General features: G+C 34.9%; 1 protein-coding gene across 1 annotated transcript; it reads right to left on the bottom strand.

Annotated features, from left to right (window-relative positions):
• Positions 1–458: 458 nt before the first annotated feature.
• TTN7 (Structural maintenance of chromosomes (SMC) family protein) lies at positions 459–8,907 on the bottom strand. Its single transcript, XM_079078153.1, has 30 exons — positions 8,593–8,907; positions 8,216–8,255; positions 8,033–8,108; positions 7,892–7,930; positions 7,742–7,809; positions 7,572–7,643; positions 7,404–7,483; positions 7,247–7,325; positions 7,038–7,155; positions 6,791–6,966; positions 6,466–6,711; positions 5,524–5,645; positions 5,280–5,424; positions 5,005–5,177; positions 4,827–4,926; positions 4,570–4,706; positions 4,285–4,486; positions 4,114–4,201; positions 3,885–4,034; positions 3,570–3,721; positions 3,294–3,485; positions 3,021–3,204; positions 2,530–2,600; positions 2,280–2,431; positions 1,895–2,063; positions 1,494–1,640; positions 1,309–1,401; positions 1,055–1,229; positions 747–940; positions 459–660 (listed from the first exon to the last, which is right to left on the bottom strand). The coding sequence occupies exons 2-29, from the start codon at positions 8,228–8,230 to the stop codon at positions 750–752; spliced, it is 3,612 nt and encodes a 1,203-aa protein (XP_078934279.1). The 5' UTR covers positions 8,231–8,255; positions 8,593–8,907; the 3' UTR covers positions 459–660; positions 747–749.
• Between the last annotated feature and the right edge of the window lie 3,917 nt (positions 8,908–12,824).

The raw sequence follows: 12,824 nt of genomic DNA, 5'->3' as shown, positions 1-12,824 counted from the left end.
TCAAAATAGCAGTTCAGTAACACCGCAAAACGCTATAGCACCGCTATAGCGCGCTATTGATAGCATAGGTAACAAGAGATCTTCATTTTTACACAAAAGGATATAGTTCATAAAACTAACTGCAGACACACGCCTCAATACATCTTTAAAACACCCATGGTGGTTTTTACGTTAATGACTTCATTAGTAATCTAGTCTTAAGATATACTAATAGAAATTAAGATTAAATAATATTGGTATCTAAAGCTTTCACAAGGATTTTTTTGAACTTGAAAATTCTTTAGAAATCAACAATTCAAGTCTTTTACTTTGAAAAATCTTTTTGACCAGACCGGATGTTTTAGGCCACATGCATCTGTCCATTGGTTCTAGGGTGATGCCAAGATGGCCATATGGCGATGATGTGGCAATGCCATTACAATACAACCAGAACAAATAACAATACTAGGGAGTAGGGATGAGATTAAAGTATCATGTCTATCTGCTTAGTTTGTACAAATATAGTTCCAATTAAACACAAACATCCACCAAAGTTTAATCAATTCTACCATCACTACAGATACTAAACATATACCAAACAAGGGTTGTTAACAATGCAATAAGACGCATACTGGCTTTATACATAATACCAAACCAAATCCTACAGCCTTTCTTCCATTACTGCACCAAAATAAACCCAAAAATTAGTTTTAAAGTCTTCTAATTTCAGAAATTGTATTTCTAATTTAACATCATATACCACTTACATCTCATTCAGCATTATGGGATTGATCATGCTCGATAAAATCCAACGCCTCTTCCATGGTGACAACATTGACACGACTAACACGGTTTTTATGCGTGACACCATAAATCTTGTCAGCAACTTTCACCAGTTCAGACCTAAACGTTGTTGTAATGAACTGTGTGTTTGCCATATCAGCCAAACGCCGAACCATATCTACAAACAAACAAACAAACAAATCGTCAACTCCCTAAACAATATACTTGCTATATTCGCAAAAAGACGTAAATGCCCTCAATCTGAAGTATGAGAGAGGGATAGGGTTATTACTTCCGACTGCTGTTCGGTATTGAGGGTCAAGTGCAGCATCGATTTCATCAAAGAGGTAAAAGGGAGCAGGATCGCATCGTTGTATGGCAAATATGAGAGCTAATGCTACCACGGTTTTTTGGCCTCCAGATAACTGCTTCATGGACTGTGTGTCACCTTGTCCAGTAAAAGAAACCTGAAATATCAAATATTATATTTTATTAATAATTCCAAACAACAATTAACATCTAAATGATATATATACACATACATACCTTCACTTTCACTCCAATGTATTTTTCAACGCGTCCCTCTCTATCAGGTAGAGGCCCATCCTCATCATAGTCATTATCAACAGGATCACCATCCTGTTTTGATAAAATAGATAAAGTTAAATATAAAAAAAAATGGCAGAAATTTATAAGTTGTTTAACAAAAAACATAAGTAACAAAAAGCAACCTTCTTCTTCATCATGATCAAAATTCCATGACCACCTTGGACAAGTTCAGAAAATACTTCTCGAAAATGTTTAGCCACACCTTTAAATGTCCGCTCTATAGATTCGTCCTTACGTTGATCCAGTACTGATATAAGCTCTTTGATTTTCTGATACACAAACAACATCACAAATAAATGATATTATGGCATATTTGTGGAAATACAAGGAAACAATATGAGGGCAATTATGTAAAAAGTCAGGACTTAACGGATAAGTGTCGTATGAACAAAGTGTCGTATGAACAAAGTCTGCTCCCTTTTTTTGACAGAACAAACTGTCTGAATGTGCATAAATGACTAATTTGCCCATTAAGTCCATTAAGTCAAAGTGAGGGAGGGAAGATATATAAATGATTAATTACCTCATCACCAGCATCAAGCTCTTGTTGTCGTTTCTGAAGTTCTTCTCTTTGATCTGTAAAGTTTGCATATTGATCAAGTGCTTTCTTGTTTACATGACTAAACTGCTTTAACTGCTCGTTACACTTGTGCAGCATTTTATATAGTTCCTTTATGCTCTTCTTCTTGTGCCTGTAGTAATGTATTTTCACCATGTTTAAAAAAAAGCCACCTTTACAGATTACTAAAAAAAAAACTGTCACTTCAATATCCACATTTGCCATGCATTAGACTAGGATTGGTATTGGTATCTGGTCTGAGTAAAAGACGTAAATACCCTCATCTTCAGTCAAAAATAGCCCAAGAAGTTTAGTTACTTTAAATAAGATGGTGAAGAGAGTACATTACATTTCAAAGGCATCTGATGATAATGGACCCAATTCTCTAATTTTCTTGTTGAACTCTTCTTGTTTTGCAAGCAAAATGTTTTTTCTACTAATAAGTTGTTCTGCTCTTTTATCTTCATTTTGGCGTGTCTTTTCATACTCCTCCAAACGAGCCTGCACTTTAAAAGCAATGTATTATTACCAGAGAACAGTTGAAAATCACTACATACATATACCTGCAACCTTTCATTGAGAGATAGAAAATATATTACCTTTGAATCAGCCTTCTTCTTGTTGATTTTTTTGATTTCCTTGTTGCGATCATCTATGCTTTCAGAAACTCCTGTTGATATTTGAAAAGAAAACAATATAATGCTTAGACAACGAAACCAATTAATTATGTTAGAAACTTGATGTAGAGAATCTAAGGTATTCTGTCTTCTTTCCCCATTAAGAATAAGTCCTAAATTTTTTTACATTCTCTCATTTATTTTAAGGCTAAATGCGAGACATGGCAATGTATTTGCATATTATATATAGCATTCAACTTCCATTTCTTTCTATTACAGCATTTTACTTTCAATTATCTACCAATTATAGCAGTGAAAATTGCTAACATTTTTCAAAGTATAATGCTGTAAATGAAAGTAAGTTGCTATTTCTTGCAATTTTACACCTTAATTATTTTTTAAACAACATTTATCCAGACAGGCAGCACTTAATGGGAAATAAATAAGAAGCAGGGGCTAGAGTGAGTGGTTACTTTTGAGCTGTTTTTTCACTTCTTCAACAGCCATTTTTGCCTCTAGAAGCTCCTGCTTCTTTGCTTCAACTTCACCATTTAAATTATCAGCTTCTTGAGACTGTTGAACTGCCTCCAGTTCTTGTCTCCTTCTAACAAGATTTGTTGATAGATTCGTCTCAAGCTCTGCTTTTCTTGTTTCAATCTACCAATCCATAAAAAAATATATATTATAAAAAAAATCATTAACTATTTTTTTAAATAACTCCAAGCAAAATTATTATATTAGCAAACCTCTACTCGGGTAGCTCTACTGGCTACAAGCCTTTCTTTAAGTTCAGCTATTTCAGGATTCAAACGTGAGAGCAGAGTCTTTTCCTCTGGGCTTAAATGATCAACAAGTTCTGTTCTCATTTCATCTCTTTTCATATCAATATTATTTTTCACTTGCTCGATTTGAGTCTCCACATTTGCAAGCAACTTCCTCTGAAATTCAATCAAAAAAGTTAAAAAAAGAACAAAAAGATTGAAATAACTCATGAAGCTTAGCAATGGAAGGAATGAGGAAACCTTCTTTTCAAGAGCTTTAGAGATGTTAAGGCTGTGCTTCTTAGCATTAGCAACTTCTTGTTTAAGCTGTTCCACTTCTGATTTCTCATGTGCCAGCTCAGCATCATCTTTCTGCTGCTCAGCAACTAATGCATTGATTTCCTTGTCTATAAGTAAGGAGAGTCAAGTCATAACAACACTGTACAAAAGACGTAAATGCCCTCATACTCATCATCAAAAATAGCCTTGGAAAACTTATATCCCATTCTCTTGAAAAATAATAAAAGGTTGAAATACACCTTGAGAATATATAAAAATGAAAAAGAAAAAGGATATCTTGAAGTTCTGATCTGACATTTTGGAGTTCATTTTCCTTTTCAGTGATTGACAAGGCATTTTGTCGAATGAGGTTCATAAACTTAAGCTTTGAACGCCTTTTATCATAAAATCCACCTGTCATACCACCCTTTTTGCTAACTTGATCACCTGTAACAAATTAAAAAAATTAACAGAAATATATAAATGAAAAAAGAAAAGCAAAAAACAAAAAAGGATAAAACAAAACCTTCAACAGTAATGCAGTCCAAACCATCAGTACGTGCAACACGAGTAGCAACATCCAAATCTCTACAAATCACTGTTCTAGCAAACACCTGAAAAATAAATAAAAAAATAAAAAACTACTATTATTATCACAGCATGAAAAACAGAAAAGGAAACATGGGAAACTGCTAACCTGAGAGAAAGCCTGCTCATAATTGGGAGAATATTTTAATTTCTTGAGAAGAGGGATCACATCAGAAGTTTTTGGATAAGTGACATGAGGAGCTTTGACACGATTAAGGGGTATAAATGTAACTCTACCACCTTTCTCTGCATTAAGGTGTCGAATTACTTGTGTTGAAATGTCATCATTTTCAACCACCACATGGAATAAGCTGCATAGAAAAAAAAAATACAAGTTTATATATAAGCAAGAAATTTTAGAAAGACAAGTGTCTAGAAAAGACTTTGTGAAAACCTGTTTCCAGCAGTAACTTCAACAGCTGTGAATAAATTTTCATCACATTCAAGCAACTCGATAAGTGAACCAAACACTCCTGTAATGCTGTACTCTCTGCAGATTCTTCTAACTGTACTAATTCCCCTCCTTATATCCTGTTATTTGTAAGATAAAAAAAATAATTCACTTTCATGAATATTGACAACATTCAAATCTTCTAGAAGCAAATATACATTCAATAATATTAAGTACAAATGTATTAAGTATTAACATACCCCAGGAGTAGCATGATCCAAGGCTTTTTCTGCTTTCACAACTTCTGATTTAAGACGCTCGATTTCAGCTGTAATTTCACTTTCTGTTCCCCATAAAGCCCTAAAAAGGTTTAAAAAAATCAGCAGCTGATACATTTAAAATGAAATAATTCAATTAAAAAGAAAAAAAAAGGTATACTTTCGCTTATCATGAAGCTCATCTCTTTTTGACTTATGTTTATTGAAACCTTTGCGATAACTAGATATTCGAGCTTCTAAAGCATTTATCTCCTTTTGACGATTTTTGACATGTTCTTCTTGTGCTTCCATATCTCTCTCAAGTTTACTGATTTCATCATTCAGTAGATTCTCCTATTATAATATAACAAAAGGAAACCGTTTTATAGTTAAGATCTCACAAACATTATTTCCATTCATGTATATGTATATATGTAATGTAATGATTATACATACCTGTTTCTCATTTGAGGACAAAACCTTGTTATACTTATCAATATCTTTTTGTAGCCACTCATCACGTGCAGCTTTAGAACGAAATTGTGTTGCACGACCTTGTTTCTGATAGAGTACACTCAGCTGCTTTTCTTTTTTCATAATTCTGTCATAGAAACAAATCAAGACCAAAAAAAAAGTCAAGACTGAAATTAAGAAGAAAAACTAAAAAGTCAAACAGAAAAAGGAAAGTATGAAGAAATACTCTTTGGTGATGTCCTCCTCTGCTTTAACTTGTTTGTCATATAAAGGTTTTGTTTTGTTTAACTCTGATGTGGATTCCTTGATTTCTCTCTGAAGAACCTCAAGCTGCTTTCCAGCTTCATCCTACACGTAAAATTTTATATTAGAAAAGTAGAACAGCTTCCTGAAATATCCACAAGTTCTTCCACATCCTTGAATTTTGTATAAAATTATAGAGATAAACATATGTGAAGTGATTTAAACTGTTATAAACTACTTAAGATATTGACTTTACAAAAGTGACTTTTATGATGAGATAGGCCTCTACTCGTATTGTTCTTATTTCTTTACTTTAGGGTTAAATGCAAGAAATAGAGATGTACTTTCAATTATTTATTTATTATAATGCCCTAATAAGAAACAAATTAGATGTACAATGCTACAAGTAGGTAGATTATCCAAAGAACAATGCCTCTTTAATAAATAAATAAATAAAAAGTTACTCTGCTGTAATAGAAAGAACTACAAGTAGACTGCTATAACACATACTATCTCTTTTTCTTTTAATCTCCAATGAAATGCAAGAAATTGCAATGTACTTTCATTAATCTGTTTATTATAACATATTAACATTAACATCATACTTAATCTTTTCCTATTACAGCATTGTATTTTGAAAAATCTACCCAATTATAGCAATGCCATCCATATGAGAAGCCTTTTTCACTGCTATAATTGGGTATATTTCTTAAATTCAGTTGTCATAATAAGAAAAAGATTGAAAGTAGAAGGCTATAATTGGGTAGATTTTAAAGAACATCGCATTAGTAAGAATAAAAAATCGAAAGTACAATGCTTTAATAGAAATAAATGAGCATAAGATGCTATAATCCACAAATAAATTGCTATTTCTTGAATTTAGCCCTATAATCTATGTGAAGTGTTTATGAAGTTAAAATAATACCTTTGCTTTACTACTCCCAATGATTTTCTCTTCAAGGTCTTTCACATCAAGCTCAACCTCAGTGTGCTTTTTAACAGCTACTGTTCGTTGTTTCTCTATTGTCTGTTTCTCTCTAGTCAAACCCTGAACTTCTCTGGTCAAATCTTTAAATGACTTGTCTAATTTCTTTACTTCTTCCTCTTCTTCAACTGATGCATTATACTTCCTAACTAACTCCTCAGAAATCGCATTTCTCTCCTCATCCACCTGGCATCAAATGAGACATGTTTATACTTTATACAGCTACAAATCCAAATAAATTAAAAAATTAAAGAAAAGAATTTACCTCAACCAATTCCTTTCGTGCATCGTTAAGTTCTTTATCATAAATGGTGTATTCTAGAGACTTCCTCTGTTTATCAAGCTGTTGATACTTTTTCAACTCTGCTTTCTCTTCATCCAGCTCTCTTAATCTCTCATCCAAGTATTGCACAACTTGAATTATCTGGTTTCTCTTGTTTCCTGATTATATACAAAATTCAAGAAAAAGCATCTGGTATATGAAAAGTATAAAATTCAAAACAATAACTTGCCAGTTTCTTGCATGATTTTCAAGCTTTCACGCCTTCTCTCTTCATAAACTCGGGTCCCACCAATTTCCTTCAGTAGATCAAGTCGTTCAGCATCTTTCATCAAAGTCAATGATGCAATCTACAATAAACTCATGGGGATTATTTATTATCAACAGCTTAATTATATACACATCAAAATCAAACAAAGGAGATGCCATATTATTTCCTACCTTCCCCTGTTGCACAACATAATATGGATTGGAACGGGAGAACCCTGCACTTTCTAGAAGATTCATAACTTCAGTTTTCCTGCAATTTTGTTGTTAAAACACTTATTAATATTAAGGGTAGAAGTGGAAAGATTATTATTCATATTGTGGTACTCACGTGATATGCTTCCCATCAAGAAAATATTCATCCTTTTTTGTCCCGATTGTTCTTCGTAGATGCACCTCCTCTTTATCGACCTTCAAGTGGTAGAAAAGAATTCAGCAACCAAAATAGAAATTAGGGAAAATGTTTTATTAAATTAATAAGTAGGTGATGAAGATTTACTGGGATGCGATTGTCAGAGTTATCAAACACAATCTCAACAAAAGCTGAGAGAACTTGGTGTCCTGCTCCTTCCTGAGAAATGTTAATATAAAAAGTGGTGATTAACTTATCAAAAACCAATTAATATATGATTAATTGATAGGTCATAAAAACATAAGCAAGGAGCATACATGGAGGAAGGCGTGTTTATCTTCATTACGTAGGTTATGAAAGAGGTCGCTTATCACAAAACGAATTGCTTCAGGAATAAATTAAGTAAGTTAGAATGTAATTCTCAATTAGTTAGAAATTAGATGATTGAAATATTATGCTACACATACCTGAAAAGAAGTTTGATTTGCCAGATCCATTTGCACCAACTGCAATATATGAACAAACAGTATTTATGAGCATAAGAAGTAAAGATAAATATGAATGAACAGCATATAAGCATAACAGAAAAAATGAATGAATATCATTACCAACACAGTTAACTTTTGGACTGAAATCATCAGTTGCAACTTGTTCTTTGTAGCTCTTAAACCCTTCGATGATGACCTTCAGTATAACCCACACACAATTGTCAAAATAAAGATGAGAGAAGGGGAAAGAATAAGTCAAAAAAGAGGAAAACCAGAAGAGGTCAAAGGATCTAGAACAATTACCTGCTTTATGTACATTTTGATAAACCTAGCTTGTTTGAACCTAACACATAATCATCTTGAAAAGTGCATCAGTGCAAAAAAAACATAACTAATATGAAAACACAGCCTAATAGTGGAAGCAAGAAGTAAACTGTAAGTGCCTGCTTGACACAGTGAGTTTTTGACAATGACAGCCTTGAGAGTGAGAATAGAAGATAATGAAAAACTCAAATTCGTTCCAACCCTGATTCTATGTTTGTAATCAATGGACAATGGATAACTTTATAAAGAAAACTAACCCTAAAATCGGCTATAAATCCTAATAGATAATCTTATAATTAATGGAAAACTCAATTACTCAAAACTGGAAAGTGGAAACATCGCATATTCGCACATACCATTTCAGTTCTTGTCTTCTTGACAGCCTTGAAGTTTTGAGTCTTCTAAAGTTTGAACAGTCAACAATGGAGAATCAGAGGACAGAGAAGGAATCAGATTGAGAAGCCGAAGGTATTTTTCAGAGAATGGACAATCAATCAGAGAATGGAGAAGGAATAGAAGAAAAAGAAGTGAAGAACAATAGGTATTATTCAGAATCAGTTTTCAAGAATCGATTATCAGAAAATGAGAAGGAAGAAGAACTGTCGCTCACTTGTAAGAATCGAGACTTTCAATTTTGGCTGATGATTTTTGTGGTCTGCGTGACTATGAAAGGAGAAGAAAGAATCGAGATCTGCTAAAGTATCTTGTGGTAAGTAGGCCTTTTAGAATTAGGGCCCTAAGCCCTAACTTAGTTATGAATAAGGTAAGGCCGGCCCGCCCTCAAAGCATGAATGAGGGTATGAACAAATCTCGATGTCTATGTATGATATTATCAAACAATAGCAACCGGTAAAATTCAATATGTTTTCATTTCAGCTTCAAGTTCTTCAGGATACCAAATCAAGCACACAGCAAAACTATGTAGAAGAATTGGATTACATAGCATCCAACTTTGGGACTCAATTCATACTAAATTTTGCAAAAGATCATCTAAAAAACTACCATAATGGCAAAATTTTGTACTCAGAAGTGCGTAAACATCCTGAATCAAATCACAAACACTACCATGTAAACCCTCGCTACATAAGACATATATTTGCACTTCATTCAGCAAAAATGATTGAAAGATACTAAACCTTGTTGTGACCAACTTGGAGGAAATGAAAGCAAGCTTAGATCTGGACCTATCACAAGGATATGGTTTCAGATTTGGACCTTCTTAGGCCCCAAATATCATAAAGTTGCATCTTTTATTGAGCTCATTCCCTCTCCATGCATAAGAACCTTGTTTGAAGGTTAGTTTTGGTGTTATGGCCATGTGAGGCTATGCATGCACGTAAAGTTTGCAACTTTACGTGATATCTTCACTAGGAGAGTATGGATCTGAAGTTTGAAACCTTAAATCCCACTGGAAAGAACCGATTATGTGAGAACTCGTCGAATCCCTCTGATGACTCGATGAGTCGAGAGGGTTCACGACCAAGGTTTTACGACCAAGGGTTCACGGCCAAGGGTTTACGGCCAAGGGTTCACGGCCAAGGGTTCACGGTCAGGGGTGTACGGTCGGTGGTTTACGGCCGTAAACACCAAGGAACTCGACGAGTCCCTCGAGTGACTCGGCGAGTCGACGGGTTAAGCAGGGAACCCAACGAGTGAATGATTGTACTCGACGAGTCAAGGTCAATATGGACTGTCGACCTTGACTATAGACTTTGACTTTGACCAGGGTTGACCCTGGGGGTATTTATGGGATTATGCTGAGATATTTACTCATTGATTATAGACAGTTTGGGACGAGCAGCGTGGGATATATCCGACTACAGTTTGTCGGTTCAGCATTTGGGAGGTGAGTCTTCTCACCATATCAATGAGGACAAGTTTTGAACTTTATCAAAACATTTGGATTTAGAATTCAAATCTTTCAAAATCAAAATTTTAAATTCTAAAACTTGAGGGCAAGTTTTGAAACTTTTCAAAACACTAGGGTTTAACTATTTAAATTTCAAAAACAAAACTTTTAAGTTCAAATTTAAACTATAAAACCTAAAGGGTAAAATTGAAACTTTTCCACAAGATAATTCAAATCTAAATTACAAATAATCAATCTTTATCTAATAAAACAAAAGATTATCTAAATTTTGACAATTATCTTCTATTTTGGCAAGGATAATCACCCAATATAGATAAAATTCGGATTTTATTGACAAAAAACGTTTTAGGTAATTATCCACAGCCAAAACAGGTCAAAATCCCGCAAAAACAGCATTCTGCGTCTCAGACTCGTCAAGTCAGCACTGGACTCGTCGAGTTCACAGTGGACTCGGCGAGTTCAGCCATGGACTCGGCGAGTCCAGCCCCCAGAAACTCAAATTTTTCGATTTTAAGCATGAATAATCAACTATAGCATCAACTACATCAAACAAACAACCCTAGTCTCTGATACCACTGATGGGTTTTGAGCACTACATCATTCCTATGGTGTACATGCAAACCCTAATAGCTTTTGGATCTAGTTTGTCTAATGAACATGCAATTGAATATCCAAAGCTATAAATCCTAGATCTAGCATACAATTAATCATATTAACATAAAATAGGGTTTAGATCTAACCTTTGATTGTTGTATAGCAATAACAATCTATTCCTTGGCTTCATAAAGCTTAGTGCCTCAAGTGTTGCACCTCTAATGGAGTCACAAACACCACTAAGCAACTAGATGAAGAAGAAAGAGAATGAGAACTCCAAAAACGTCCAGAAACCCTCTTGAAAAGGTTGGCCGCGTTTTTGGGGCTTAGGGGTTCTTTATATACTTAGGCTATTAGGGTTTTGAACTTAGGAAACCCTAATCTGACTGCTTAGGCCCTAAGCAGCCCATGGACCCCTTTAGAATATCCCTTGGACGAATTCCTAATGGGCTTCCCATAGAATTCGTCCAACCTATTATTCTTAGGTGATTCATAGCCCAATTGCAATTATCTTATAATTACAACTCCAGTCCCTTAAGTTTAATTAATCTATTTTAGCCACTAAATTAATTTTTAATTAATTCTTGACTAATATTAATTAAACAATATGATTTCTCCTTTAATATATTATTCTCATAATATATTAATAAATCATAATTAAACCTTTCTCTTCTTAATTCATCCTACAAATTGCTATGGTGAAGGCAACCCAAAAGGACCATGCTCATAATCGGGTCAAGTACATACCAAAATAGTTATGGACTTAGACACTAATCCAACAGTTCGGCCACCAATACAACTTCTTGAGGTCTAAGTACATCTTGTCTGAGCCGGGATGCACGGAGTAGCGAGTTTTATGAGCTTCGTCCATGACAACATCCCTGAATCCACCAAATTTTGGTGTCTAGATCCGGTTCATGAGACAACGAACTCCGTCATCCCTGACTTCAAGATTTTTGTCCATTCCTCTCAACGCTTCACCTGCCACGTTCTATGGTTTTAAGGCTTCTTCCTATGCCTCTTTGATTTGTGCAGACAGGTGTGAATGGATGGTCAGGGTTAACGCTTTTACTCGGCGGCCCGAGTATTCCTTTCTGCTCAAGGCGTCTGCAACCACGTTAGTTTTTCCAGGGTGATAACGAATCTCACATTCGTAATCGTTTAGTAATTTCACCCATCGTCTTTGTCTCATGTTGAGTTCTTTTTGATTGAGGATATGATAAAGGCTTTTGTGATCGGTGAAGATAGTGCACTTAGTGCCGTAGAGGTAATGTCTCCAGATTTTTAGGGTGAAAATTACTGATCCTAGTTCGAGATCGTGCGTCGTGTAGTTTACCTCGTGTGTCTTCAGTTGTCTTGAGGCGTAGGCAATGACCTTTCCTCGTTGCATTAACACACATCCTAGAACTTGGTTTGACGCATCGCAATAAACCACAAAGTCTTCGTTTCCATCTAGTAAGGACAAGATCGGAGCACTGCACAGGGTTCGTTTCAGGGTTTGGAACGCAGCCTCTTACTTATCCCCCCAGACGAAAGTCACTCCTTTTTGAGTCAAGGTGGTGAGTGGTTTTGCGATTTTGGAGAAGTTCTGAATGAATCTTCGATAGTAACCAGCGAGTCCTAAAAATTGTCGGATCTCCGTGGGTGTTCTTGGTGCTGCCCAACTTTCAATCGCCTTGATCTTTGAAGGGTCCACATGGATTCCTTCCTTTCTTACTACATGTCCGAGGAAATTCACCTCTCGAATCCAGAACTCACACTTTGAGAACTTTGCGTACAATTTCTCCGCCCTCAGCGTCTCCAGGACTTGACGTAAATGCTGGCTGTGTTCTTCCTTACTTCGGGAGTAGACTAGTATATCATCGATGAAAACAATCACGAACTTGGTTAAGTAAGGCGACCTTATGGGACACTCTAATATTTGAAAAATGAAGTTGTAATGAATATGGATTTGAAACAATTGTTTTGGAATTTCTTGATTTATGGGGATGTGTTTGGTTAATTAAAAATGAAAAATTTCTTTGAAAAATTGGGTTGTTACATGGAAAATGATGAAAAATTAAGATGAATTGGTATACCTCGTTTAAGAAATTGAATGGCAGTCGGAGATGTGGAAGAATTAGA

This window comes from Lactuca virosa, chromosome 2 (genome assembly GCF_052849685.1).
Source record: "Lactuca virosa cultivar CGN04683 chromosome 2, Lactuca_virosa_CGN04683_v6, whole genome shotgun sequence".
Lineage (NCBI taxonomy): Eukaryota > Viridiplantae > Streptophyta > Magnoliopsida > Asterales > Asteraceae > Lactuca > Lactuca virosa.
The sequence above is the reverse complement of the archived record's forward strand: the minus strand, read 5'-3'. Positions and strand labels throughout refer to the sequence as shown.

Coding starts and splice junctions, on each gene's coding strand:
- TTN7 (XM_079078153.1), bottom strand. Junction 5,646..6,465: donor TTGGGAGTAGTAAAGCAAAG/GTATTATTTTAA, acceptor TTTTACGTGTAG/GATGAAGCTGGAAAGCAGCT. Junction 1,641..1,894: donor AGCTTGATGCTGGTGATGAG/GTAATTAATCAT, acceptor TTTGTGTATCAG/AAAATCAAAGAGCTTATATC.